Source organism: Streptopelia decaocto, assembly GCF_964273445.1.
Source record: "Streptopelia decaocto genome assembly, chromosome: 5".
In the NCBI taxonomy this organism is placed as follows: domain Eukaryota; kingdom Metazoa; phylum Chordata; class Aves; order Columbiformes; family Columbidae; genus Streptopelia; species Streptopelia decaocto.
In genome coordinates, this window is record NC_138659.1 from 59699494 (window position 1) to 59726220 (window position 26727).

At 38.9% G+C, this 26727-nt stretch overlaps 2 protein-coding genes across 8 annotated transcripts in view; one reads left to right on the plus strand and one right to left on the minus strand.

The window, feature by feature from the left end:
• STN1 (STN1 subunit of CST complex) overlaps nt 1-21666 on the minus strand; it is a 45666-nt gene extending 24000 nt beyond the window's left edge. The window contains exons 1-4 of one of the 5 annotated variants that reach the window (XM_082053494.1): nt 21561-21591; nt 15890-15954; nt 5557-5696; nt 765-860 (exon numbers count right to left, since the gene is read on the minus strand). In XM_082053494.1, the coding sequence (XP_081909620.1) occupies nt 765-860; nt 5557-5689 (229 nt within the window). In that variant the 5' untranslated portion in view covers nt 5690-5696; nt 15890-15954; nt 21561-21591. Of the gene's footprint in view, nt 1-764; nt 861-2921; nt 3059-5556; nt 5697-15889; nt 15955-21396; nt 21478-21560 lie in introns of those variants that run through there. The other 4 variants (XM_082053495.1, XM_082053496.1, XM_082053497.1 and 1 more) reach the window with 4 other exon arrangements.
• Nucleotides 21667-21794: 128 nt separating this feature from the next.
• SLK (STE20 like kinase) overlaps nt 21795-26727 on the plus strand; it is a 50503-nt gene continuing 45570 nt past the window's right edge. For 2 of the 3 annotated variants that reach the window (XM_082053491.1, XM_082053492.1), the window contains exon 1: nt 21799-22671. In XM_082053491.1, coding sequence (XP_081909617.1) covers nt 22522-22671 — 150 coding nt within the window. In that variant the 5' untranslated portion in view covers nt 21799-22521. Of the gene's footprint in view, nt 22672-26727 lie in introns of all 3 variants that reach the window. The other variant, XM_082053493.1, reaches the window with a different exon arrangement.

The following is a 26727-nucleotide window of genomic DNA, read 5'->3' on the forward strand; positions in this document are numbered from 1 at the left end:
CAATACAATCTGTGCACTTAGCTCCCTCTTCCTACTATGAAATGAGATGAGATACCCCACGTTGTGAAACTTGCCACATTACCACTACTCCACTCTACGTTTTCCTCCAGATAAAAAAAAAAGACAGCTGAACAAAACGACAGTCAGATGTTTCAATGTTAATAAAATAGTCTGAATATTGGGAAAAGCAATAGGGAGGAGACAACTCCCAGCTGGTGTTGGCAAGGACTGGTACTATGATGCTTGAGTTAGATTTGCTAACACTCATTCACATCTAAACATAAACAAACTCTGGACTGCTATTAAAAGCTGGCTCCAAGATACTATACAACAAAACATACAAAAAGTCAGAAGGGATTTCTAAGGTTCAAAAAAAGGAAGAAGTGACTTCCCATTTGTGGACACTGTTAAATCCATTTATATCTGATCAAAAGAACTGCATATATATACATATATATATATATAAGAGGAAGATAGTGGAGTCTAGTGACAAAGCAATACCCAAAACTGAGATTTGTTAGATGATCCCAAATGAAGCAGTTACTCTGTTTTAATTATTTGTTTCTCTACTTTTGAAGTCAAGATAAACAGTAGCTTCCCTAAGTTTACTAAGTAACCTGAGCTGCAAGTACACATTAAATTAGGATAAGAGCACAGTTGTTTCAAGAAGAGATGATGATCAAATAAGGCAATCTTTAAGGTCTATCAGTAATTAAGATTAGAGGGCTGATAAGTGCAAGAAGAAAGAAAGAAACTTTTCTTACCTCCATAATTAAAACACACATCTCGCTCTTTTCTTTGAACCACTATGCCAACAACATCCACCTGTCTTACTGGATGTCCATTATAGAAGAATATACCTAGACACAGAACAGTCTTGGTAAGTATAACCATTTATTTCAACATCCTACCCTACCTAGTCACATTTGTCCATAAAACCCCCAACACTTTCTTACATATTTAATATATCTTAAATTACACCATGCCTAGTCACGTGAAAAATCCCCTGGATCATTGAGGACTGGGAGCACTGGAAGGAAGAAGTATCAGCTCTACAGAGGATACCAAAAGGTTGCTTTGGTAGAGTGTCAGAACTTTATTAACCTCTTGTTTTCTCACACATCTGGATCTGAAAAACAGTTTGTTTGCTGCAGGCATTAGGGTTTTTAAAGTTTTTGTTTGTTTTATTGTTTCATTTTGGTTTGGGGTGTTGGTTATTTGTTGGTTGGTTGGTTGTGGGTTTTGTGTGTGTATTTTGTTTGTTTTGTTTTTTTACATCTTCATTAGGCTTCAAAATAAATAATAGAATACAATAGAAGCAGTTTGAGCTTCACACAATGCATCTGCTCCTGATTAAGGCAGAGACTCTAAAGGGAAAACTAACATAATTCTGCCTTTGATATCTAAAAGAACAGGAGACATGGGGGGCAGGGGAGAGAAACAACACTCTTGTTGTTTGATTGCAGAGCACACAATGCTGTCATCATGGGCAGCATCCTGAACTTCAGTTTCTGAAATAACACATTCCAATCCCATCTCTTCAAAGCTATTTTTATGCATCTATATAGATGACCTGAATAACATGTAAAAACATGTCCAGCAAACAGTGAGGAATCAGAGTCCAGTGGACTTTGATGGCCCTGAGGTCGTCACGTGCTGTAATCCCTTTTAAGACAGTGACAAATGTCAGCAAACACCGACATAAACGTTCTATGCCGAACCTTCACCATCCACCAGCAGGAGGATAACAGGGTGATATGCTCCAGATATATCTTGGGCTGGCTAATTTTCAGTCAATGTGTTTTCTTCACTTTTCAAATACTGCTGCTTTACTGAAATATGCCATCTGGGATGTTCAATAACTGTCTTCCATTCTAAAAAACAGATAACTCAAGGGACTCAGAAGGGAACATTTGGCTCCATACACTGTTGCAAGTCTTGTTCTTACAAAGGGAAAGACAAATGCTGCAGCAAGGGACTCAGAAAAACGTACTGTATAAAAAAATGAAAACCAAAATCCAAAAATAACTTGTCCTACATAGCTGGTAGCCTTAAATGAGCCTGGAATTAACTTTCTTAAGAAAGACAAAAACCCCGAAGTTTCAGAATATATCACAGGTGATCAGCCAAGCAGCTCGTAAGCAGAAATTTTGCTCATAAAAATCCAGTACAATGTTTTGAGGATGCATCTATCGCTGTCATCTCAGAGCTGTCTTATACTACTGTACTGGTCAGGTCTGGCATAGAATATGTTTAGCGGGTCTGTCAACTTCTCTCTCATTCCATTTACCAGGACACCAATAAACATTGCTATAGAAACCCTTAACAGAAATGCTCCTGGTGTATGTAGTTATTCACTAAACCTCACGAAATCTCTATAAAAGAAGGCCTGGGTCAGGTTCAGAGTAGGTCTGTGGAGCAGAGACTCCAGGCTCTTGACTGTGTGAACAACACATTATGTTCATTTCCCAGTTAATAAGCTGAATTTTGGCAAATGATAGAAAAGAGATAAAGCTGGTTTTCTCCATCATCATAACTCACATAGAACTCTACCCTTACTCCCTGAGAAACTACCTGAAGTCATTTGAAAGATGAAATTGCATTTACACTGTTGAAAGTTGTTGAACTTGATGACTTCAACAGGTAAATTGTTGCTCCTGCCAGCTTATTCATTCAAACTATGTTCATATTGGTAGCAATAAAAATATATTAAACATTTGAAGCTATGTGCAAGCACATTAAGTCAAGCTCCTAGTAACTCAGTAAATAACGCCTACATCAGTGTGCTCTTACCACAACAGGAAGCCACAGCAGTGGTGTAGGGGGCTATAGATACAGAGATCTCTGGGGCAAGTTCTGATCACATATTTACCAGCTTTATGGAGCACTGAGCTCTTTGCCATTGCTTTAATTATTTTTACCTCCTTCTATGCTATTTGTAGCTTCACTCGCTTGTTGATAAGCTGTCACAATGCAGTGGTGCATGATAGCTCTGAGAACAGATCATTTCCATGATGTGATTACGTGTTACAACTGAGTTTGACACCCACTCTCATTTTAAGGCCTCTGAGACAACACAATTGCTGTTTTTATCTGGGAGGTTTTCCAGCCTTCTTGTCACCATTTATAGCAGGAAAGTAATTGGCCAGGTTTACTGCTTTCCTCTGTGTTGTTTTAACGGCTTAGTCATTGTGGCATCAAATCCTAATGCTTAAAAATGGAAAGAAAAAACTTATTAGGTCATTCAGTCCATTTCCTCAGAGCCAATGCAAGACTTTTCCGGACAGTAAATTCCTGGCAACATGTACAGTTCAGATATAAACAATCCCAGTGAAGAGCATCCCACCTCTTTCCTGGGAAGGCAGCTCCATGGTTTAGTAGATGTCACTCTAAGGATGTTTTTCCTGACATTTAGTCTGTGTTTTCTTTCCATTCCTCCTGGTTACAACTCTTTTGTTTTGCACTCATTCATTCTTAATTACCGTTACCTAATGACTGATTTATAGCCAATCAGATACTTCAGCTGGTCTTTAAGAAACCCATTAAAGGCAGAAAACATTGACAGCAAACACCTACCCTTTTCCTTCCCCCAAAGATATTTTTATAGTGTTCAGTGTTTCTGTTGTGCTATAATTTGTTGCCAATAAATAAGACATGCTGAAAGATGTCTGGTTTCGTGTATACACAGCACCAGGAGAATAAGCAAAATTCAGGATGTTTGTTCTATGAAATTTAATTTTATTCTTTAAAGTTTGATTTAGAAAATAATACAGGATTGCAAGCAAGCTTAGTTGTGCAAAATGCCAGATGCACAGGAAGTGGAGAAAGCTCACATGCACCAATTTTAAAGCCTGAAGTCTTGACATGACAGATATCACTTCCTTAGGATCATCTTAGAAAAAAAAAAAGTGTTAACAAAACTGAAAGAATTTCCAAAGCAGAGGACAACTCATTTAAGTAAAAGAACAGGAAGGGAAGCAAGAAGAGAAATTGAGGTAATTTAGAGATTAAAAAAGAGAGCAGGACTGTTCCTGTTCTTGTGAAATGTTTATTGATGGTTATAAGTTTAATTCTTCTGAATATATTTTGCATATGTGGGTACTAACGTCCAAGTCCAAACTACAGTCCTATTTTGCTGATGCTGGATTTTTAATTATTTTCAAACAAAATACAAAAAATGTCTCTAATTGAAGCAGGAACAGTTTTTACCAGATGCATTTGCCACACCAGTACTACTATAAGACTGGCACACTTTAAAAAAGGCCTCTAAATATTACTCCCTCTAGTACAAACATCAACAGAAGACTATAACCTAATTCTTACAATGGATTTAAGAAAAAAAGTCTTCCATCATGTTAAATAACAAAGAGGTATATATACTAGGCTTTTCAGTTTGTAAAGTCCATATATTCATAAAATGGTTGCAAGAAGAGCGGAAAAAAATACTCCAAAAAAACAACAAAACCAACAAAACCCCACCAGTCCTTGATTTCTGCAAGAATAACACTGCTGTTATCCTTGCTGTTAAAGAAAAATAAGTAAGAATAACAAAACCTACAAGGCAGAGCATATTCAAAGAGCCAAACAGTTGTACTTTATCTCTGTGGAGGGAAATAAACACAACCAAAACACACACAGACAAAAAAAACCACAAACAACCAAACAAACCAAAACATCAAACCCCAAATGACACACTCTGCTTAGGGTTTACTGCTTTTCCTCACTAATTCTAAGTTCCTCGGGTTGCTCCCTGATAATCTTGCACCTTGTCAAGCTTCAGTTTGTAGTAATGTACCATTCTACAGGAGAAGACATACTGCAGTCTATTTAAAGTCTTTGTGATGAAAACTGAAATTCGGGGTCAGACTCACGTTGCTTTAGACAATGTACACATGTGGGCGATTTTGGCTGAAAACCAGCAGGAAACAGACTGCAAAGCACACAATTTCCACCAATGGTTAGGAAATAAAAGGTGTGGTATAAGATTCAGCACAGATACCAGAAAAAGGTTGTTCAGATGTAGGAAGAATATCATATATCTATAATATCTTGAAATTAAGCAAACAAAATGTCAAAACCTGTATCTGTTTTATAATATATTAATATCCAGAGGAAAAAGCAAAGCACATACACCCAACAAGGTATTAAACTGCCAAAATTCTGCACCAAAGCAGCATAAAATTCTTTTCAAATATAGAGACAGAACAAAGATATAACATGTATGGCCAGAAAGGGCCTGCATTTTTCAAATTAACTTTATCAGATTATAACAAACACTATCACACAGAGGATGCACAACATTACCTTAATGTAAAAAAGGTTCTGTATCTATGCATATGAGAGGAAGAAAAGCCATTAGAACGAATACATTTTCACATACATTTTATGTACAACCTGTTCTTAGACCTGCTAAAGATACTAATGTCACTTAGCTTAGAGGCATGGACAATTACTTCACTGGTGTTCATGAAGCATTCTGCAATCCCTGGGTAAAGAGTACAACATAAATCTGTCCTAATTTTCTGTGCATCATAATCAGCACATATAAGTACATACCTGGCACTTGTTTAGATTCTCTCATTTCTTTTATATCTTTAATATAGAGTCTTGCAAATGCAGAAAATACAGGATCCATGCCCCAGTGCAGAGAAGGTGTCTCTTCCTCATACTTCTTGAACCCAGACTGCATTTAAAACCTGTGAACAGAGAACTTATAATTATTTTCTTATAATTATTTTCAGGTAAAGAGTTGTCCACTTATATCAACTGAACGAAAAAATGTAGTACTTTGTGATTTTACAAGCAATAACACAGCAGAGCTGATGAAGAGACATAGGAACTTATCTAATACAATGTTACCTTTGTGTCACCACATGAATACTGAAAATATCAATCCTGATGATTTACTCGAAGTACTGAGACTCAACAGCAAACAGCATTTTGCCCAGCTCCTTCAAATGAAATAGAATTTCAGGGATTTCTCTTCCGTGGACCCATAAACAACGCACCAAATACAACCCTTCTTCAAAAGAGCAGGATTGCGGGATACCAATTTGCTACTTTCTGTATACTTGATGGTTCTTCCTCCCAATTATTCTCTTTCCCTTCCATAAGACATTCTCCTCATTGTTCTACACTGTGTTTTATTGTGGGTAGGGGGAAAGATTTATTTTATATAAAGCAAAAGCAACCAGCCCTTCTTTATTTTAGGTATACAGTCTCCAATAACTGTGTAATTGTTACTTTTCCCCTTTTACGTTTTCAGCTTTCCCTGTTTAATGCTTGCTATTTTCTGCCGTTACCAGATCCAATTCTCTGCTTATCACAGCGTTGGTGTTGAAAAAGAGGACTCAGTTCAAGAAGGATCCTTGTACAGATTTTGAAGCTTAATATACTTTTTATTAGCTGCTTCTGTAACGATGGCTACATTGTTCCCACAAAGCTATCCAGGACACCCTCAAATGGGGGTCAGCCTCTTACAGGTGTAGGGCAAAAGTGGTAAGCAGACAGATTTTTAATAGTGTGTTATAGGGCTGAGATTCATCAGCTACAGTCTTCTGAGAGAGAGCAGGTTCCTCCTACAGGTTGCCAGTGATCTCTGTAGTCTGCAGGAGACACCCCAAGCTACCGATGTAGAGGCAACATGTCATGAATATCAAGACAGCAGCTTGCTGCTTAGAGAAACAGAAGAACTCAGATTCTGCATGATTTCTCTTTTCACACTCAAACCTTAATTTGGGGCAGAAAAACAGAGCATAGCACAACATGCTAAAGCATTGTTGACATCTGCTCTACACTTTGAAAAAAACAAACCAAAACAAAACAGCAAACAGTTAGGGATACTTCAACACTCCTTAAACTGGTCACTTGCTTTGCGAGATGCTGAAAGTATTTGATTTAGTCAGTTCCACCAGTCACTTCACTAAATAGTTTTGTTTACACCTAGTTTTATGTCTCTCCCCACTACAGACAGCTTTTCCCATCCCTCTTGCACGTGCAATGTCTACTCAAAAGCATCTCACCATTCTTTTCTCACTCAATCCTCCCCTTGAAGCACACTTTTTTGCTGCTGAATTGCAGACACTGCTCAGTAGAAATTTATAAACCATGTTGTTAACTGTATGATCTTAATAATGCAGAGCTGCTATTCCTCCATATGGCAGTTCTCTAGTTGTCTGCTATAGTCTATGTCAAATTTAGACCATAGACCTTCCCAAGCAAACACAAGGTTTGAACCTGTATTTTACTTAGCATGCTCATTTTCATAACAAAATTAGTCTTTCGCATCCCTTTCTTTTTGCTTGCAGCCTCTGGTACAAAGTTGCTGCATTGTCCCTGTGCTACTGTTTTTATAGGTTCTACTAAAAAAAAAAAAAAGGGGGTAGGGGAAGAAAAAAAAAAAAAAAAGAAAAATAACTTTAGCCCAACAAAAGGTCATGGTGAATGAGAAGAGTTAACACATTAAATTGATAAACATACACACTATAGTCAACCAAGGTTAACACATAATGAGTGGAAATTAAGAAAAGCACTACTGGCCAGTGTCATCCTGCCTCCCACCCACAAACAGGAACTTTTAAGATAGAATTTTATCTTTAATGATGCTACACTCCCCAACTATTCACTTCGAGTTGCACTTCTTCCCTGACAAGAAATGTGGATACAATCACAGTCTTGTTCTTAAGATCATCTTTTATACAAAGTAGTATTCCTTTCTTCACCATGCCCCGCAACATACCCTGCATGGTTATGAAGCCTGTCATGGCTCAGCAGCCACTTTTTCTCCTAGACAGATGGCAGACTGAGCTAACAAGCCAAAAAGAGAATCGGGTAACAATCGTGTCTAACTTTTTGTATTTTGTGTGAACAGCCACTCATTTCATTGGAGTAAAATGCAGAAGTCACCCCTGCACATGTGTGCACCTGAGGGGAAAAAACACAATGAAGCAGCACCACTGGAGATTAAAAATATCTGCATTTTGGTATTTCAGTAAACAGTCATCAAGTCTGAAATGCCCAAATGCTAACAGGTCACTAGTCAGAAGTACAAACAACACTTCTAGCTTAAATGAAACATCTTCCCAAATCTTTTACTACTTCTCTGTCCTGAAAGGAAAAAGATTTCTGCAGCAAAAGGTCTACCTGTGGAGCTACTTAGAGTTAAATCTCAAATTCCAGCTCTCAGGCTTTATTAAAGCTCTTCACTGGAGAAACTTACAGCCATCACATCTTCTTCTGCTACAAACACACCAAGTTTAATCTTACAGATCTGGCAAAGATTCTTTGCCAAAAAGTAAATCACATCCCCAGCACTACTAAGGCATCACAAGATTTCTCGAAGCCCACAGGACAAATCTGTTAAAGTCATGAGTTACAGATGCTCCATCCACACCAGCCTGGGACAGTGATACCGTCCTCCAGCCACTCACTCGCTTTCAGCAATGTCTGACATGAAGGGCGTTCTGCAGGGCAGTTGCTCCTTGTGTCTCCTCTTCATGGTCCCAACAGTCCGTCCAACCCCTGTCGCCACCCAAAACCAAGACTATTTTATTTCCTCCCTCCCAAGTGGCCACTTGGTAGCTACATTTGAACAGTGACCTATTTAAAGCCAAAAGTTTGTGGCCTGCTGGGAGGAAAATACATTTCCTGCCTCCTGTACTGCTTGCCTCCACATGCTCCTATTACAAGTCCATTCTTCTCCTGATGTCAACAGAAGTTGTCTTTTTGCTCCTATAGCAAAGAAAGATGTTAAGTCAGAGAAGTAACTCCTTCCAAAGTATCTGTTTTTCAGCTAGTTTTCAAGCTTGTTTCAGGCTGATTGACAGTATTAGAAAATGTATTTCTTACAAGACAGATAAAATTATTCCAATCAATTTCTCCTTTGCTATATAACAGTATATTCCCGTAACTTTTTCTTAAGTTGGCACAGAAAGCCTCTCCATTCCAGGCAGAGTATCCCAGGGGTTAATTAATTAGTGAGTCATCCTGGCGAAAGCGGAACTTTCCATTATGCTGGAAGTGTTTTCAGCTCTTAACTGGTACCACTGGTGATATGCTATCAGCAAAGAAGATAACAGCTACTCTGTACAATGAAGATCCAAGGGGCAAGTAGCAGGCACTGTGGAGATGCACAGCCTTATAATCAATGAGAACATAGACAGCTAACAGACAATTCCAAACAGATACTATACATACAAATGTTTAAGGACAAAACTGGCTTTTGCTGAAAGACAGTGATAAGGCTTAGCAATACAAGCAACAAGGAGCCCTAGTAAAAGGTCATCCTTTCCTGCATTTTGTTTTAAATGCAGGGTAATGACTTTACAGTTGCTGTAGTGCAAGGAATTCAATCCTGCTACAGGAGAAGAAAAGGCAAGAGAGGCATCTGGTCCGCAAGTTTATTAGATATAGAGAGGTAAAAATAGAATACAGATATCTTATAAAATAACCCCAAAGAAAGGCTACAAAGGCATAATAAAAAACAAAAATACAGTTAAGTAAGCTATTCAAACCACTTTTCAGGAAAACAGTTCTGTTTCAAAGGCAAAAATCTGAAGTTTACACAGTAGTTAACTAAATACAAACAAACAAAAAGCCTCAAATCGAGATTATTCTAGACACTAACCCATTAAAATAAGGCTGTCTCCTTCACCGACTGCTATCAATGTTAGCTTTCCTGACTATACTGAGAATTAAACCAAGTCTGTAATCCTCAGTTACCTTGTGACCTCAGCAAGGTATTATCTTAAAAGGGAAAGAAGGGAAACCAAAGAAGATTGGCTGCCTTCCCAAAAATGCCACCCCCCAAAACCAACCTCATTTTCTTTCTTCCATCCCAAGCAGTTAGAATAGCTCCCCATTTAACACCCAAGTGATTTGTTCAACAGAATCAGCCCTGGACAATAAATTTCTTAGCTCCTGTTCCTGTGTCCGCCATGTACCTTTTTTAAAAAATGGCAAATTATTAAGAATTGGTCTTCTCCGAGTCCCAGTAAAATGGAAACTCCAAAGAAGAGTATCTATTGTAATGGTTATTGTTGTCTTTTCCCCAGATGTGATTAACAACTGAAGCTCTTGGAGAGAATTTACTTTGTTTGAGATTAGTCCACTGGAGCCATAGAAAAGGTATGTTGCCAGCAGTTGTCTGCAGCTACTTCACAACTGCTGGCAGACCACTGCAAAGATTCTTAAGTTCGCTGTGAATCAGAAGCAGAGAATATTTACCCACCAATACAAGCAGCTTCAGCATCCTAACAAGCATTCACCCTTCTCCAACCACAACTACTATGCCAGCACCAATTATTTACACAGGAAGCAGCTCAAGAGCTGCGTTAAACCAATGCATTAAAGCAACTTAAAGTCACTGTTGGTTTACTTGAATAGACCAAACTACAAACTGTGGCTGTTAAAGAATCACCATTCCTGCCATTCCTGCCACAGAGAGAGCAACTTGTGGAAAGAGCAGCAGAGTCAATAGCTGGGTTTTGTAACAACCTCTGTCATCCAAATTGAAAAAAAAGGCTCCTGAAAAAAAGTATATTAATAGTAACTTTACAGCTGTTACAAAACTACCAAACAGTAAGATAAGGTCAGTTTGGATTCACTTCCTACCTGATGATTCTATTAAAAACCAAACTACAGTAAGCACTTTCAGTATTTCCTAATAAACTACCTTCCACTGCTGCTGCTGTGAAGTCCTGTAAGTTTAGATGCTGCAAACTGAAACAAAAGACAGTAAGGGCATACATGTCCTGTAGGTCGTATATACAAGGCAAGTACAATTACAATTTTTAAAAATGGTTTTGAAACAAAATTAAGAGAGCTACAACTCCTAAACTTCCAGAAGTTTAGCAGTTCCTGAAATGTTATTTCTACAAGCGTTAGCATCCATGTAACCTCCTGAGATAACACATTTACTCAAAATAAATTACCATTTTTTTTCTTAAATATACTTCTTCAAAGTTTAAACATCATATGTCTTTCAATTACATTATATTACAATACACTTCCATGACAAAGCAAGATGGCGCAAGACAAGAAAACCCATCACCACAAACTTTAGTCAGTAGGGAGTCTATCTACAACATAGAAAGGTATTGCCTGCAATGCCTATAATAATCAGGATATAAATAGGAGCAAGAAAGCCTTAGTTTATCATTAAACTGACACCACTACTGTGTACCAGTCTACCAGCAGAGTTAATGACTCCATGTCATCACCTGTAATGTATTTCCCTCTCTCTGGTTTTACTTTCCACAGCACTGCCCAGAAATCCTTCTGGACAGGCACATGTGGCTGCAGGAGGCCAGACAAGTTGTCTCCTCCAACACCAGTTGTTTTGTAAGGAAGGAAGACAAAGCTTGCAGTTCTAGATTGCCTTATTTGGCATTGCAATTTGTTCTATATGAAAGTTAAACCTTGTAACAAGGTTTTGACTCCCAATTTTCCAAAAGCAGGATTCTGGAAAACTAACAAGGAAGCATGCAATGAAATAAACAGTAGAAGTAGCTCCTTGAGATCCTTGTCTCATGCATTAGTAACAAGATATTTTCCTATGTATCAAGAAAGCAGCAAACCACTCAACAGACAGTAAACTAGCTTTATACGTTTATTTGCCATAGATAGATGTAAGCTTACCATAAATAATGTAGTAATAGTCACTACTGAGAGTCAGAAAGCTTCTCTTGCTATTTGTATTTTAAAGCTATTGGATAATCACACCGAAGTACCTTCTTCAACTAATTCTCTACCCTGACTTGAGAGGGGGCAGGAGGAAGCCTATGAAGATGATTAATGCTCTCTAAAAGCTCTTAATCACCCACGGTGCTGCCAGAATGAGCTGTAATGACATTCTTTCACTGGGAGTGAAGGTTCTCAGTTATTAGTGTGAAATAAAAATAAACAAAACTAAAAAATTACTTCTTATTTATAAGTTTGCTGCTTCAAAAACCAGCAGTATGGACGCTTTGATAGCAAAAGGATTCCAAATAGGTTCTCGACAAAGGAAAATCACTTTCCCAGATACATGTAATTTACTGATTCAACATAAACCTATATTAACTCATTTATGTTAACTAACAGAGCAATGAGAACAAAACCTAATTCACCCCATTTTAAGGCAACACAGTTAGCTTTTCTACTTTGCTACAGCCATGTAAAATAGATTTAGTGCCACTTCTTGAATAAACATTTCCAAATTTCAAAAATTTGTGTAGAAGTGGCAACCATTGGTTAATAGCTTTCTGAAGCTATTGGGCCTGTAAACTCCCTGACAAGGGTTGACTCAATTTCTAGAGGCAAGATTTCTTGCCCATTTCCTTCCCTCCCTCTCTCCCTTTTAAATTAGTTTATGCATCTGATGTAAATTAAAACAGCCTCTGGAATAAGATCAGAATCTATATGAATGTTCATAGCACAAGAGAGCACTCCATTACAACGAGAGACTTCAAAATGATTAACCCATAATTTGGTCTAGCTGCACAGCTGTGATAAAGTCTTCAAAATATTCCCAGTACATACCAAAGCATTAGATTATGACAGACCTGTTTAATGTACTGAAATCAATTTAAGTTTATTCGGTATACAAGTGAACCTTTTAACTATATCAGAACACTGTGAGGCTGTGCTTAAAATACAGTGTCCATACAGCACTGTTGTTGGTATATACAAAATAATTCAAATCAGAATAACTTTGAAGTCTCAGATCCAACTAGAACCATTATATATCTTGTAAGCGTAACTAGAGACTGAGATCACTCATTTGGAGCTCTTTTGGAAGACTAAGACCTATCTGCTACTCTTCTTAGAAAGATTAACACAGCTAGCTTGACACTGATCTCTGTTCACAGACTGACTGCATTTGTTCTTTGGTTGTTTTTTTTCAGGTATTTCACAAAATTATTCTTTTCCTCCTCCAAATAAAGACTTGTAATGCTTTCAGTCTGAAGGCACTTCTTGTAGAAAAATTATTAAACATTCCAAAAGACAAACCCTTTCAAAATGAAAGGCAGCGGCAGGGGGGGCAGCATCGGGAGTATCTATATTATTATATTATTATGGTATTCCGTCTTTTACTGGTGGAAGTTCAAACTATCATCGCAGGTAAGGACAAAGCTTTTGCTATGCTTTTCTAATACACAGGTCCTCTCAACCAACATCTAGGAAAAGTACCAAAAGGTGTGGGTTGGTTTGTTGTGGTGTTATTTTTGTTCTTTTAAATCGAAAATGGTGCAATTCTCAACCTGATATCCTCCAAGTTTCTTTTGTAACATTGCAAACTTTCTGAGGACTAGAACTTTTATACTTGAAATCAAGCACAGGACTTCTTCGTCACACCTGGGCTTCTCTGACCTACAAAACCAAAAAGCTTTTAGAAATGCCAGAGGTGTGTAGATGTTTCTTGACTCCTTAAGAAAAGTTGTTCTGCACAATGTCTTACACTGCATTCTACGAACTTTGACTGATCTGAAGAGCAGCTTCTTCTCAGCTAAGGGAAGCTGGCTCATTATCCCTTCTCTTCAGCTGCTAAACTCTATTAGGATCCATTAAAAATCCAGAGACTTTGTCCTCTATTAACTTTTGGGGTGGCAATTTTTGTAATTCTCTGAGGATGTCCTGAAATAATTAATATCTTACAGATACTCCTTCTGAGCTCTGTCTAAAGATGATCTAGGCCTGATACAGAACACACCAAAACTGTTCAGGAATACCTGTCCTGCAACATGAGTATCGTCTTAATGGCCTTCTTCCCTACAGAGCAAAGGTGGCTACACTTCTTTGCTAGTGATGATTTTTGCCCACCCTTTTTTTTTTTTTTTTTTCTGAATCCAATAGGAAATCACCAAATGGATAAAACACTACTAAGATTCTTGAAAGAAAATACCTCCCCAACAACTGTGGCTACAACTTCTTGCATTCTCTACCTGAATCACTGTCACAACTAACACGATAAAATCACTATTCTTCTGACTTCCTGGTATGTAAAAAGAATGAGCAGCCTTTTATAAACAGATTTAACTGTCTCCTTAGTTGCATTTGAATTTGAATAGATGACACTCCCTACCTCATGCTTCTGAATCTAGAACAACATATTATAGCCCAGTCAGAAACCACAGGAATTACATTTCCTATAGTGAATTTTATTTTCTGCTACTGAAAACTCAGTCCAATTAACGTAATGGGCTTTTTTGGCTTAATCCATAAATATCACGTGTCTACTATAAAATATAATTTTGTGGATGAGATATTAGATTAAAGGTTCCTTATGTCTAAGAAATAGAGATTCCAGGTCACTCGAGAGAAAAAGTGCATCACATCACAATACTGTTTTCTCATAAGCAGGTCCTAGTGCCCGAAGTTTGCATATACTATTGTTGAACACACAACAGCTGCTGTTTGCTTTAACAATGGACATATTATTACAGCTACTCACACTGCTGCTGTACCAAGAAGAGATCCTACATAACACCAAATTCTACTTCACAACACATAGTAAACTATTTTTGTCTCAAAAATTAAAATTATACAACAGCTTATAAAAATCTAGGAAAAAGAGAACACTACACATACAGAAAACATTTCTAATATAATTGTAATGTAAAAATACCACTTTTTCAATTAAAAACTATTAATAAACAGTTGATATCTTACATTCCAAATGTTATTTCCCTTTTTTGCTAGTAGACACATCTCCAATATTATCCTACTGCAATGTCTCATATGTTTGAGATATTAAATTAGCGGTTTTCTGTGATATCTTTTTGTCAGATTGTCTGTGTGTGTGTGCGTGTAAAAATGTTCCCTACTTTTCCGTATGGTATATTTTTAATAATGGATGTAGAAGGCATAACAAACTTCCTGCTTACACTTATCACATAACCAGGATTAGGTCTGCTGGCTGGTTGGCCACCCGTAATAATAATTATATATATAAGATATATTTAAAAAGAACTCATTTTCTTATTACAGAACAAGTTATTCAGACACAAGATTCCAGAGCTGATCAGGATCAAAAGAGAAAACAATGACCACTCTAGAAAAAGAAGGTTCCTGGGAAACAGAGGAAGAAATTTAGGATTTGCAGAAAGAAAAGCAGTAATAAATGTGGGATTTTTGTTCAGACATTTTTTGTGCCAGTATTGACTGAAAGAAATACTAAGATGCAAAGCTATCTTTATCCCCTAATAAATTTCTAATCCTAGCTGCTATGTGAACTAATGCAAATTTGAAAGCCACAAACAAAAAGAGCAAATTAACTCGTGACTCCTATGCAAGAAATAAAGGTCTAATTATCATCTGGAGAAAAGACAAACATGGTGAAGCATTTGTAATACATGCCTTCATGTGACTTAACTAAGGCTTCTAATATCCATCAGAGGGAGGGGGCTCTGTAAGTTTTAAACACTCTGCCTTGTGATCATGCTCAGTTTTGATTAAGTAGATTTTGCTGTAAATGAAATGTAACCTCATCACATGATTAAAATGGTTAGAAAGAACACGGCATTATAGCAAAGAGTAGTAATATTTTAATTGTATACTACATTAAAAGAAATCAATACCCTAGACAGACTTATTCATGTGTAATGCTGTGAAAGATTGTTCTAGTCATTGAGACACGGAGAGAAAGAATTTTTATCAGACCAGCTACCATAATAAAAAAATGCATCTATCCATTAATAGAGCTCAATATTTTAATACTCCTACAAAAGTTCTTCAGTTAAATACAAACCAAAGTGTCAAGCCTACTTGAAAAATTTTAATCCCTAAGTTTTTAATTGCATTTGCCAGTTAATCAATAAAGAGAATCAGCTATGTAAGGTTCACATTGTTGGCCCTTCCATTAAATCTGAGGTTTGCTTCTCACTCAAATAAATATAAAAGCACAACTTACCCCTCCAATTATATACGACTATGTTTCTGAATATCAGTCTTGAAGGTGGTTTTCTTACAGATCAACTGGAAACAATAAGAAAAATCTTTATTTTTTGTGATAACTTCAATCAAGTTAACACATTAAAGTATGAATGCCTTTCACCTGATGTGTTTCCAAGAAATATTGTTGTACTGCTTTTTGAAATATTATGGTCCTTAGTCAAGGTATCTTACAGCCTTTTCTTCTGACCTTTAATTTCGAATACAGCCTATTCCATAAAACATCATTGGTTTACTTGGAAACATTCAGGTAATTTGGCAACTTCTATATTTGCTCTGTCATCATTCCCAAAGGTGTTGCCTGATATCAAGAGATCTGCACCCCAAGAGTTCTGCTGGCAGTGGTATCTCCATAGGTAGAAAGAACCACCCCATCACACATTTCCAGGACAACTCACCTCACACAATTAAATACTGTGTGATAAAGTATCTAAAATAGGAAAGGGTGCATTGCCCTCTGAGGATACCTTTCCTACTGACTACTGAAAAAGCCAGGCCAATTTAGACTAAACACACAGATTTTTCTGAGGCCAAAATTAGATCAATCCTATTCCTAAACATTTTAAGTCAATCTTTTTACTGCAAACTTCAAGTAATACCCTTATATGTTGAAGCTTCCAAATGCCACAAGTTACTATGGCAATTCTTAGATTAACTGGTCTTACAGCAATGCATTAAAAAAAAAAAAAAAAAAAAAAAAAAGCAGTCATGTCATGTAGTTTCCAGGTTATTGACAGGAGCATTGATTCTAGCTAATGAGACATAGGTGACCTCTTGAGCATCTAACCTCTGGTATTACAATTTTTTCCTGTTTCTGTTATATACAACCGAATTACTTTTGTTATCCATATAAGAAAGGCTCATTAAACAGAGTACATAACCAAGCCTCTTTTTTTGTTTCTTTATGAAGACAGCTTTAAATTTCAAATGCAGAACAGAAATATAAGTCTCTAAACAGATCTATCAACTGTACATTTAATATAAGGGCTTTAAGGGTGCTATATACAACATAGTCTCTCCTCTCAAGGCTTCCAGTAAATGGATAACATGACTTGATGCTCCTTGGAGGAAAATGTACAGAAATGTACAGCCTTTTAGGCCATCCTCTTACATCATGAAGAAATAGACTTTTTTTTTTTTTTTAGACACTCTTTAGTATTTCCTTCTTCACCCTGTCATAAACATGGATTATTAACAAATGATACTACTAGCTCCTCTGTACTTACCACCATTAATCAGAGCATTAGGACACAGGAGTCAGGTACAGCACAGCAAGTGTAGAGGGGTCACAGAAAAAGGACAAAGTTAACGTCATAAGAGGCAAGAAAGGGAATATTTTTAAGGTCCATATACAAGATGGAAAGAGACTGAAAACAAAAAGGTATTTAAAATCCACTGAACTGAGGTGCTCCTGTGTGAAAGCAACACACTCAGAACAGTAGGAAAGGAAAAATGATGGATGACAAATGGAAGAAGGGAGAAAAGGGTCAGGAACGAGAGAGTCACCAAAAATTTCTCATAAAGCCTGAGGAAAGTTGGTAAAGCTATGGTGGTACATGGTGAAGTATCAGAACTTAATTTGATAAAATCCTGAACTCCAAGTATAAAGGAGTCAGAGGGAAGCAAGGCAACTTTTGGAAATAGCTTTAGATACACATAGGTTGCAGACAGAAGGTCTTGGCAAAAAAACCAAGAATGCAAATGCAGGAGGTTAATAAGGTAGGTAGTGTCTTGACTAGAAGGATCTAGAAGTTACAGTGGCATTTAGAAATGAAATGAGTACAATATAGCAGAAAACATTAACTTCAAGAACAGAACAGAGGAGAAGTGATAAAGTCTATGGAAAAACACCACACTATATGCGGAAAATATCAATGAAAACACCACATATATCAAGTAAAGTAAACATAGGGGACCATGTTGAGTGCCAAAGGTGACAGACAGATTAGGACGGATGAAACAAGAATAATGCTTCAGATTTAACCACGAACAAGCCACCTGTGACCTTATAGCAGTTCAATGAACTCAAACATCACAAAGAAGACTGGAGGAGACATGTGAAAGCGTGGGTGGACAGAAAGTCAAGACAATATAAAAATATACCATGAAATATTTTGAAAGAGTTGAAGACAGGATGTAGAACTGAAGTGAAAGGGCAATATATGCTGTGAAGAACTCACTTCATATTAAATTTCTGAAGCAAGTGTTTATTTTCAATGAAGAGAAACTGAAGCAGAGCAGTTTAAATGAAACAGAAGTAGAATTTGAAGACGGAGTTTAGAACAGTAGCAAGTGTAAGCAATAGAGTCAATGGGAAAGGATGGTGATATTAAGCAGCAGAAAGTATAAAGAAGACTTCTAAATTTCAAAGAGATGAAAAAGATTGTAGCGAAGAGTAACAGCTATTTTTAAGCCAGTATATTTGATGCACAAGCAAGATAGCTCTTGAACATCTTTACTCTGATATTTTAAGGAAGCACTGAATTTTCAAAATGCATTGCATTAAATGCCTGATGGACGATTTTGAATATACTTACAACTCACTTTTACCTTTTTATCCTTACTATCTGGAAACATTTACAAAAACTCCTGCTACCAGCAGAAAACAAACAAACAAAAACCCCAACAAACAAAAAAAATAGAACCACAAAAAAACAGGCTTCATACAGCCTCCTCCATACCATGAAGCTGAGGCAAATCGGGAAGGATTTGCTACTAGCAATTAACCTTGACCTTACAGAGTTTATTTGCATGATTGAGTGGCAAGCTGTAACTCTAGACTGAAAGAACACAGGAAAAAATGAGACTAAGTCATGGTTTTCCTTTTCAGATATATTGTTTTTTATCTTGAATTACTTGTTAAACAGTAAGCAAAAAAAAAAGAAAGATGTTAAAAGCAAAACTTTATCAGCAGATTAATTACTCCTTTTTTTGTGCTAGCCTTTCATCTTATATTTTTAGCATTATATTAATCAAAAGCTCTCTGGAACAGGAAGACTATATTGAGAAATGTCTGAAGAAACACATCTGTAGCACATACTAACATTAGTCATCGGTAAGATGACACTGCTGTCCCTGTTCTGCTCTGAGTCTGTTTTATCACATAGATGTCCAAAGCAAACAAATGCACGATATAGATGTTGTTTGTGAACTACTTACAGTCAAAAGTTCATTTATTGATAAAGCTGAGAAACAATCGGGCCCTGGTATCCCAGTCCAATAACTGACCGCTCACTAAGGCAGCAAACAACTACATCTGTTCACACATAGCTCAAGAAATTTTCTTTTAGTTTTGCATTTATTTCCAGTTATTATTACAAACTCTGACATACACATATACAACCCCACTGCTCCCCCACTGCCCTATGACATTAACCCTGAGGCTAAAGAAAAGCTAATCCTGCCTAGATACACAGATTTCATGCTATGGCTTTGGATTTCTTTTTTACCCTCATCCTCTATCAATTAGTTCAAATAAACAGATGGAAATGAGTCTCAAAGCACTTTCTATCCAAGAGAAAGCAAGATAAAAATATTCAATCTGAGAAAACAAGTGAAAATTATTATTAAAGACATAATTGTATTTTAAAATCTAAATCAAAGCTATCAACGCACTGGAAGGGGCACAAAACCAAAAAAAAGGTATTATAGAGAGAAAAAAGAAATTGAGTTTTAAAAATTAAGATTCGAGAAGCTAAATTGCTGCTGGTAATGCTAGAGAAACCTTATCAATCACTTCCTTTGTTATTACATTTAATCCAAACTACCTGCGTGAAACTTGCAAATTAAGTTAATAGGTGCAGCCAGCCAGCCAGATCAGAGAGAAGAAAGGAAAACAGCTCATTTGGATCGCAGCTGTTTCTTGGTATTACCCTTACACATATAAACAGTCTTGGCTTTTACACCCTCCTCAACAGTTTTACATTTTGTGACCAAGCTGTCAGCACAAAGGAACCACAATACCCAAAATCATTTTTGAACAACAAATGCTGATTATTATGACAAATCATGACAGCTATCAGGTTAGCAAGACCACTTGAAAGGCTCTCTATTCAAGTACTACCCTTGAAACTGACTTCATACAGATTAAGGAAATTAACTCAAGGCACAACATTGTTGCTTGATTCATTAACTCATTGTAGCAGGGGCCTTCTCCTTGTTCTGTGGCAGGACAGTGCCTAGCACAGTGTGTTCCTGTACACCATACATACTATTAGCACCACATTTTACTCAACATACAATGCCAACATATTCTTTAAAGGCTTCTATCCTAACATGCTTCAGCTATAAAAACATGGTGAAGACATGATGCAAAGTTCAGTTCCAGGCTACTTCTATGCCCTTACTTCCCTCTGAACCACCTCTCTAATCTTCTTCAGGATAAACACCTGCACTATTAGACTGCTCCTTTGGTGAAATCCCTTTCTTGACTCAGCGCAGCACTTTCTATTCCTTAAAGTCATGCTGCTTTCAAGGGGATTGTCAAGGTTGCCATATGATCCCCACAACCAGTGCATCTCAATGCCTTGTTATTATTGAGTTTACACATGAACCAGCTTCCTTAGCAAAGTACTGTCATGCTAATAAAACGGTCTGAGGAATTATGCATTCCATAGGCTTGATCTTTAGAAGCTTATAATGCAGTTTTAATTAATGGTAACTGCAGGCACTCAGGTTCATATGAGGATAAGGTGTTACATGATTTTTCACTGGGTGTTTGTCTCATTGTCAGTTCTCACATCACTGCCTTAATTGTAAGATTGACTTCCTGCCTCCTGTCACGGCCTAAACTTTGCCTGCAAGATGCCTGCTAATTGCCCCTTAACCAGGCAGTGGGAATACCTCTCACTTTCATGTGAAGAAATACCACACATTGGGTGGCATATAAACAACACAACTATTAAAACACAATCATGCTTCAAGCAGATGTTCCCACTTGTGGAAATGGAAGGCTGTGAGATAAGGAAACTCAAGTCTGATTAAATCTCACAAGATACCAAACATGCAGCACATTAACATCATACCCTGCTATGACTGAATGCTGTGACAAAACAGCAGCACACCTGAGAACAGCCCACAAACAAAAGCAAGACTTCCAACGCTGCCTTTTTCTACCAAAACTTTCCTTGAAGAAACGCTCCCAAGCTCAAGCTCTCCAGGAGGTGCCGCCTGCCCCCACAATGCCCCTCACACCCCCTTCTGCTTCCACAATCAAACCTGGGAGCAATCTGGGGGGAGAAGGGAGTCTGCCTGTGCTGCAAAGAGAAATCAGGCCCTGAAAGGCAGCTGTGCCCCTACCCACAGGACTAGGGAAACCTTTCCCACATGGGACAGCTGGGAAGCAATAAGAGAGGAGCAGGATATCCCTCAGGACAAGACATTCAGCAGAGAGTAAATGTTCCTCCCGCCCTACTGCCCCTCACCCAGCGGCCACCAGAGGACGAAAAGAAAGCAATTTTCCTTTACCCCCAGCTGCAAGTACGCAGCCTGCCCCCAAGGAAAAACAGGAGGGCAGGAGGAGAACTCGCCCACCCCAAACGCTGCCTCCCAAACCAGGAGGAAGTCAGTGAAGGGGAAGAAGGTCCCAGAACGCCCCTTCCCCCACAGCTTGGGGCCAGACACCAACTTACCCGCCGGAGGCCTCGGCGCGCTCCTATTGGCTCGCAGCGACACGGCCGCGTCACGTGGGAAGGGAAGCCCCGCCTCTCCCCCACGTTTGCCGGCGGCCAACCGTTGGGCCGGGTGAAGTGGTCGGTGTGGCGCTCGCGCGCATGCGCCGAGGCCGGCGGTGGCGCGCGTGCGCCGGTGGCTGCCGGGGCGCGAGGCGGTTCCGGGAGCGCGGGAAGAGGGGCGGGGGCACGGGGCGCGCGCACGCGCCGGCGGCGGGCGGTGGTGGAGGAGGGGGGGTGGCGCCGCCCCGCCCCGCAGGAAACGGTGCCGCCCGGGCCCCGCTCTGCGAGAGGGTGGGGAAGCGAGACCAGGAGGGAAACGTCGTCTTCCTCCGCTCTAGTGCCCCGGGACGCCGCGGGGTCCCGCTCCGTGAGGGCACCGGCCGGGAGTCAGGAGCGGGGTAGCCTCCTCCCCTCCCTACATCCGACCCCGTTCTCCGAGGCGGGAGCGCCCTCGGCGGGCAGCGGGTGACCGCTCCCTCCGCTGCCTCCTTCCATCGGGAGGGGTCCCTTCGCACCCCGCTTCTCCTCAGGCTCCGTCCGCCGCCCCGCCCGCCGCCGCCGAGCCGCCCGTCCCGAGGAGGGAGTCCGGCACTTGTTGCTGACGCGATGGTCACCGGCCCGGCCGAGTAGGCAGGGACCGCCGAGCCCATCGCGGGAGAGGACCGCTGCGGCTGGCGGCGAGGGCCCGGCCCCGTTCGGGGGCTGCGGGGACATCTCGGGCTGTTGTTTTCTCTCAGCGTCCGGCGGTTACGGCTTCGCAGGCGGCGTGAGGACTTTCCTCGGACCTCGTGGGGATCGCACCCGGCAGGACCGCCCGCCCCGGATGGTCACGGCGCGCTGAGGGGGCACCGCCGGAGCCCGCCCGCCACCCCCCTCCGCCTGGCCGCCCCGAGGCTGGCCTCCCTCCGCAGGAGGAAAAATGTCCTTCTTCAACTTTCGTAAGATCTTCAAGCTGGGCGGTGAGAAGAAGAAGAAACAGTACGAGCACGTCAAGAGGGATTTGAACCCTGAGGAGTTCTGGGAAATTATAGGAGAGCTGGGAGATGGTGCTTTCGGTAAAGTGTTTAAGGTAAGGGCGAGCGGGCAACTCCGATCACTTGTAGCATCGCTCGTAGCTAAAAAAAACGACAGGTCGCGTTGCTTCCGAGTTCAACGCCGTGCAGAGCTGGTCTGTCTGTGAGCTCTGTCACCTTGGGGTGCCAGATGCGAGCACCAGGTTTCCGGAGAGCTCGGCTCGGTGCGGCAGGTGAGCGCTGCCCCGCCAGCGGGGCCGCGTCCCGCCGGTGTCGGCACAGCCTGGGAGCCGCCGCCTCCTGTCCATGGAGCCCCATTAAACTAAAATAGAAAAGACCTATTAGGTCATTGTCCCGCCCTCTGCGCCACCCTGCCCGTTGCCGAGTTGCTCACTTCTCCCGTATTCTGTGTGGGGTTGGTTTGTGGGGTTTGTTGGTTTAATTTGGTTTTGTGGTTGGTTGCTTGGGTTTTTTTGACTTACGTTCACTATGGCTTTTAACCTTACAAAGACTGTGTTTTCTTACGTGTAAAGTTCATACTATTTTTTTTTTTTTTTTTCCTATGGAAGGAAGCCCACAAACAGTAAAACTGACTTGTGTGCATAGTTCATAGGGCCAAGCTCCCTTGGCTTTTAATGGTTGTTTTCCTATCCTGTTCCAGGTTGAATAGTTATATTATCTTGGCTTTCTTCACGTGGCAGAATTCCTGTGTTGGATCTCCTAACTTCTCTCATTTGTTTGATCTTTAAATCTTTAAGTATACTGGTACAAGTAGTGTTTTTAAGGATGCTTCTCTTGAATTTATCAAGCAAAGTAGAGTACAATGACATAGATATAAGGCTGCTAGTTTTTGATAAGACTGTAGCTTTCAGGCAAATCTTTAGCTACTTTTCTGATTTCTAAAAGTGCACTTATGCCCAACCGTTGGTTTAGGGATACTGTGGAAAAACATTCATGGAGGATAAGCATGAGAGAATTAGGGAGCTGACATGCTTTGAGACTCTGGAGCAGGTTCTCAAAACTTGAAAAAAATAGAATAGCATTTGCAATGTTTCTGAAAGCTACTTCACTCAAGAAACGTTGATAGAGTACTGCATTTAAGAGTTTATTAAATCTGGGTACTCATGAAACTTTTCTATTTTTGATAGAAATTATTTCAGATTTTATTGTACTGTGGTGTAACCTGTTTACAAATTTCACCAAAACTGCCACAGTTAGTTTCAAATGCTCTGTGGGTTTTTTCATCATAGGGTTTTGTGCCAATGTTGTATTTTAAGAGCATCTAGTTTATTTTGATGTCGGTGTAATATGTAGTCTAGATGGTGGTTCTCATGTCAGTGTGGAAGATGAGATATTGTTTTGATTAAAATGACTGAGAAATATGTCTCAAGTTTCTGTATCATGAAGTTTGGTGACTATAAAAACATAATGCTGTTTCTAATGACATTTGCAGAGCATTGAAGTTTTTCTTTAAACTTCATAGTGGAGTTTTGTTTCCCTTTTCATGGATGTAATGCACTGTCCCATAGAAATGGCTGGGGAAGCCTCAAAGGCATAATGCTAAATATGTTCTCCTTCTCCTCCACATGCGTTTCCTTTCCTATCCTAAAACTTCTTCTCACTTCATATTTATCTGTAGGCATGTCTGCATTAGCAATAGTCTGTAGAGGAAGGTGTCTGAGCAAGACAACTGGTAAATTTTACATTTCAGGGTACTTTGTGTACAACAAAAGAGTTTTTCCAGTTGGGTGTGCTTTTTTCACTTTGAGATTTATTCTGAATGTGAAATGACAAAGTGTAGACTGTCAAAACGGGATTTTTCAAAATTAAACCCTATTTCTAAAATTGTAGTAGTCAGAATTACACATGCATCTGCCCTGGTAAACTGGGTCAACGTGGCACATGTGAAGATTAATAGGTACTAGTATTCCTGGAAAAAATAATCCTATTTGAAAAACCCTCTCCTAGTGCATGTATTGAGCAGCATTCATTTTGTTTTCTTCTAGTTTGAGAACAAGGATTACACACAGACTGCAACTGTGCGTGTGTTCCTGCAGCTGAGCATGCTTGGCAAGAAACTGTTTTGAAAGCAAGAGTGTGTGAGGTTGTTTTTTCTTGGATATACACCTCAAATAAGAAACTGCAAAAATAGCCAATCAATACTTTCTCAAATTTTTGAATCAAAACTATAAAGTAGAACCAAACTGTCAATGTTTGAAGACCTTGTCTTTGAATAATCTAAGTGTGGGAGTTTTTGGAGTTTTTATTTTATGTGATGTTGTTGTTTGTTTTTACAAAAAACCCCAACACTCTAGTGTCAGTTACATTTGCCAAAACCACATTTGCCTTTGTTTAAGATGTTAGGAATCTGTGTGTGACAGGGTTTTAGCAGATATATGATAAAATGGAATTGCCAGATAAATAAGACTTTGTACATTTTGGACTTCTATTTAAAAATAGGTTAGTTTGCTTACATGCTATGACTTCTCATAGAGACGTATTTGGTTTAGTTGTATAACCATCTTCTGGACAAAGTGTCAAATATTTAAATACAAACTGAAACGCAACTCTGAAATTATTCTGATAATATTATGAAGCCTGGCTGATTAAATTATTTACATTAAAAAATGCTATGTCAAGTGATAACTAGTTTTGTATACGGAAGTCTTGAGAGTATTGAAAACTTGTGATTGATTCTCCTTCTTTCCAATCAAATGTAAGAGTCTTGCTTATTGTTTTAACGACTTAGCTGAATTACTAGAAGAGTTTATTTCCTTTGAAACTATTTGTTCTAGTTTTCTGAAGCTTTTTTAGTTCTGACAAGTCATACATTTGTATTCACTGACTTCTAAGTAATGTTTAGAAATATTCTAAGTGTTTCCCCTGCTGTTGCAAGTCTCTCTTGTGATCAGAGGCGCAATGTAACTGCAGACTACTGATGGCAAAGGTTTCTGGTTGTATAGAACTTTCATTACAGCCCTTTTCAGCCTCTTCAAAGAGGCCACTTTTAGGCTGTTTTCTTTTCTTTTTGCTCTTGGCTAATGAATAAAGGTGTAGTTTTCCATCCTTTTTCAGTTTATAGGCCCTTGCAGTACTTCAGTATCAGGTGATGGCCCTTGAAAAGAGAATTTTGAGGTTGCTGGTGATAGATGTTTTTCCAATTTTTTTTTAATTGCCTTTCATGGATTATTTAGAACTAGTGAATGGACTGCCAGGGTTCTGACAGCCACTGGAGAAACATAATATTAGCACTGGAGGCTGATCTAAACTTTGAAATTTGGCAATTAGGTTGCAAACTACTCTTTAAAAACAAAAACCACCACCATAAAAGAGAGACAGTTTGAAACTGCTCTTGATTTGATCTGCTTAAGTCCCCTGAAAAATCTTAGGCTCTTAGTGTTAATTGTAAGCAGTTTGCTTTAGAAATTAGCTACATTATATCATGTTACTTTATTATGTGTTACTTTGCCTTATTGTATCAAATATCAGTTCAATGCACACATTGCTTTAAGGTAAATCAGTATAAGGAAGTGTTAAAGATTTTAATCAACTTTAAGCTACTTTCTGAATTCTCAGAAGTTAATGTTCAGATGGTGTGAAAACAGACCTTTAAAATGTCTAATGTGTTCTGTGGTTCTTACTTGCTAAAGTTCCTGACTGAGAATCTTCATCATACAGATGCACATAACTAATTAAAATGCCGACATCTTCATAAGTTAACCTTTTGAATGAAGTGCTGAGCCTGTATTTCAGTAAAATTTGCCAGCCTTTTTGGGTAATAAGGACATTGTACACTAATATAAGAGCACTTACATTGGAGAAGGGCATTTTCCTGGTGTTTACTTGGTGTCATCTCTGAGCCCTTCACTTAAAGAGTACTCCTCCAAGAAATTAATGGCCTTTTGGCCATCATTATGATAATAATGGGTACCATCTGTACAATTATACTAATTCTAAGTTTTCTGTGGGAACACATTCTATAGTGGTAGAATATTTGTTGCAGTATACTATGTAAGATATAGGGTATCTATGTATGGTATGTGTATATAGAGATAATCTATAGTGTGTATATATTTTAATAGAAATTGAAATAGAAATTGAATCCTTTATAC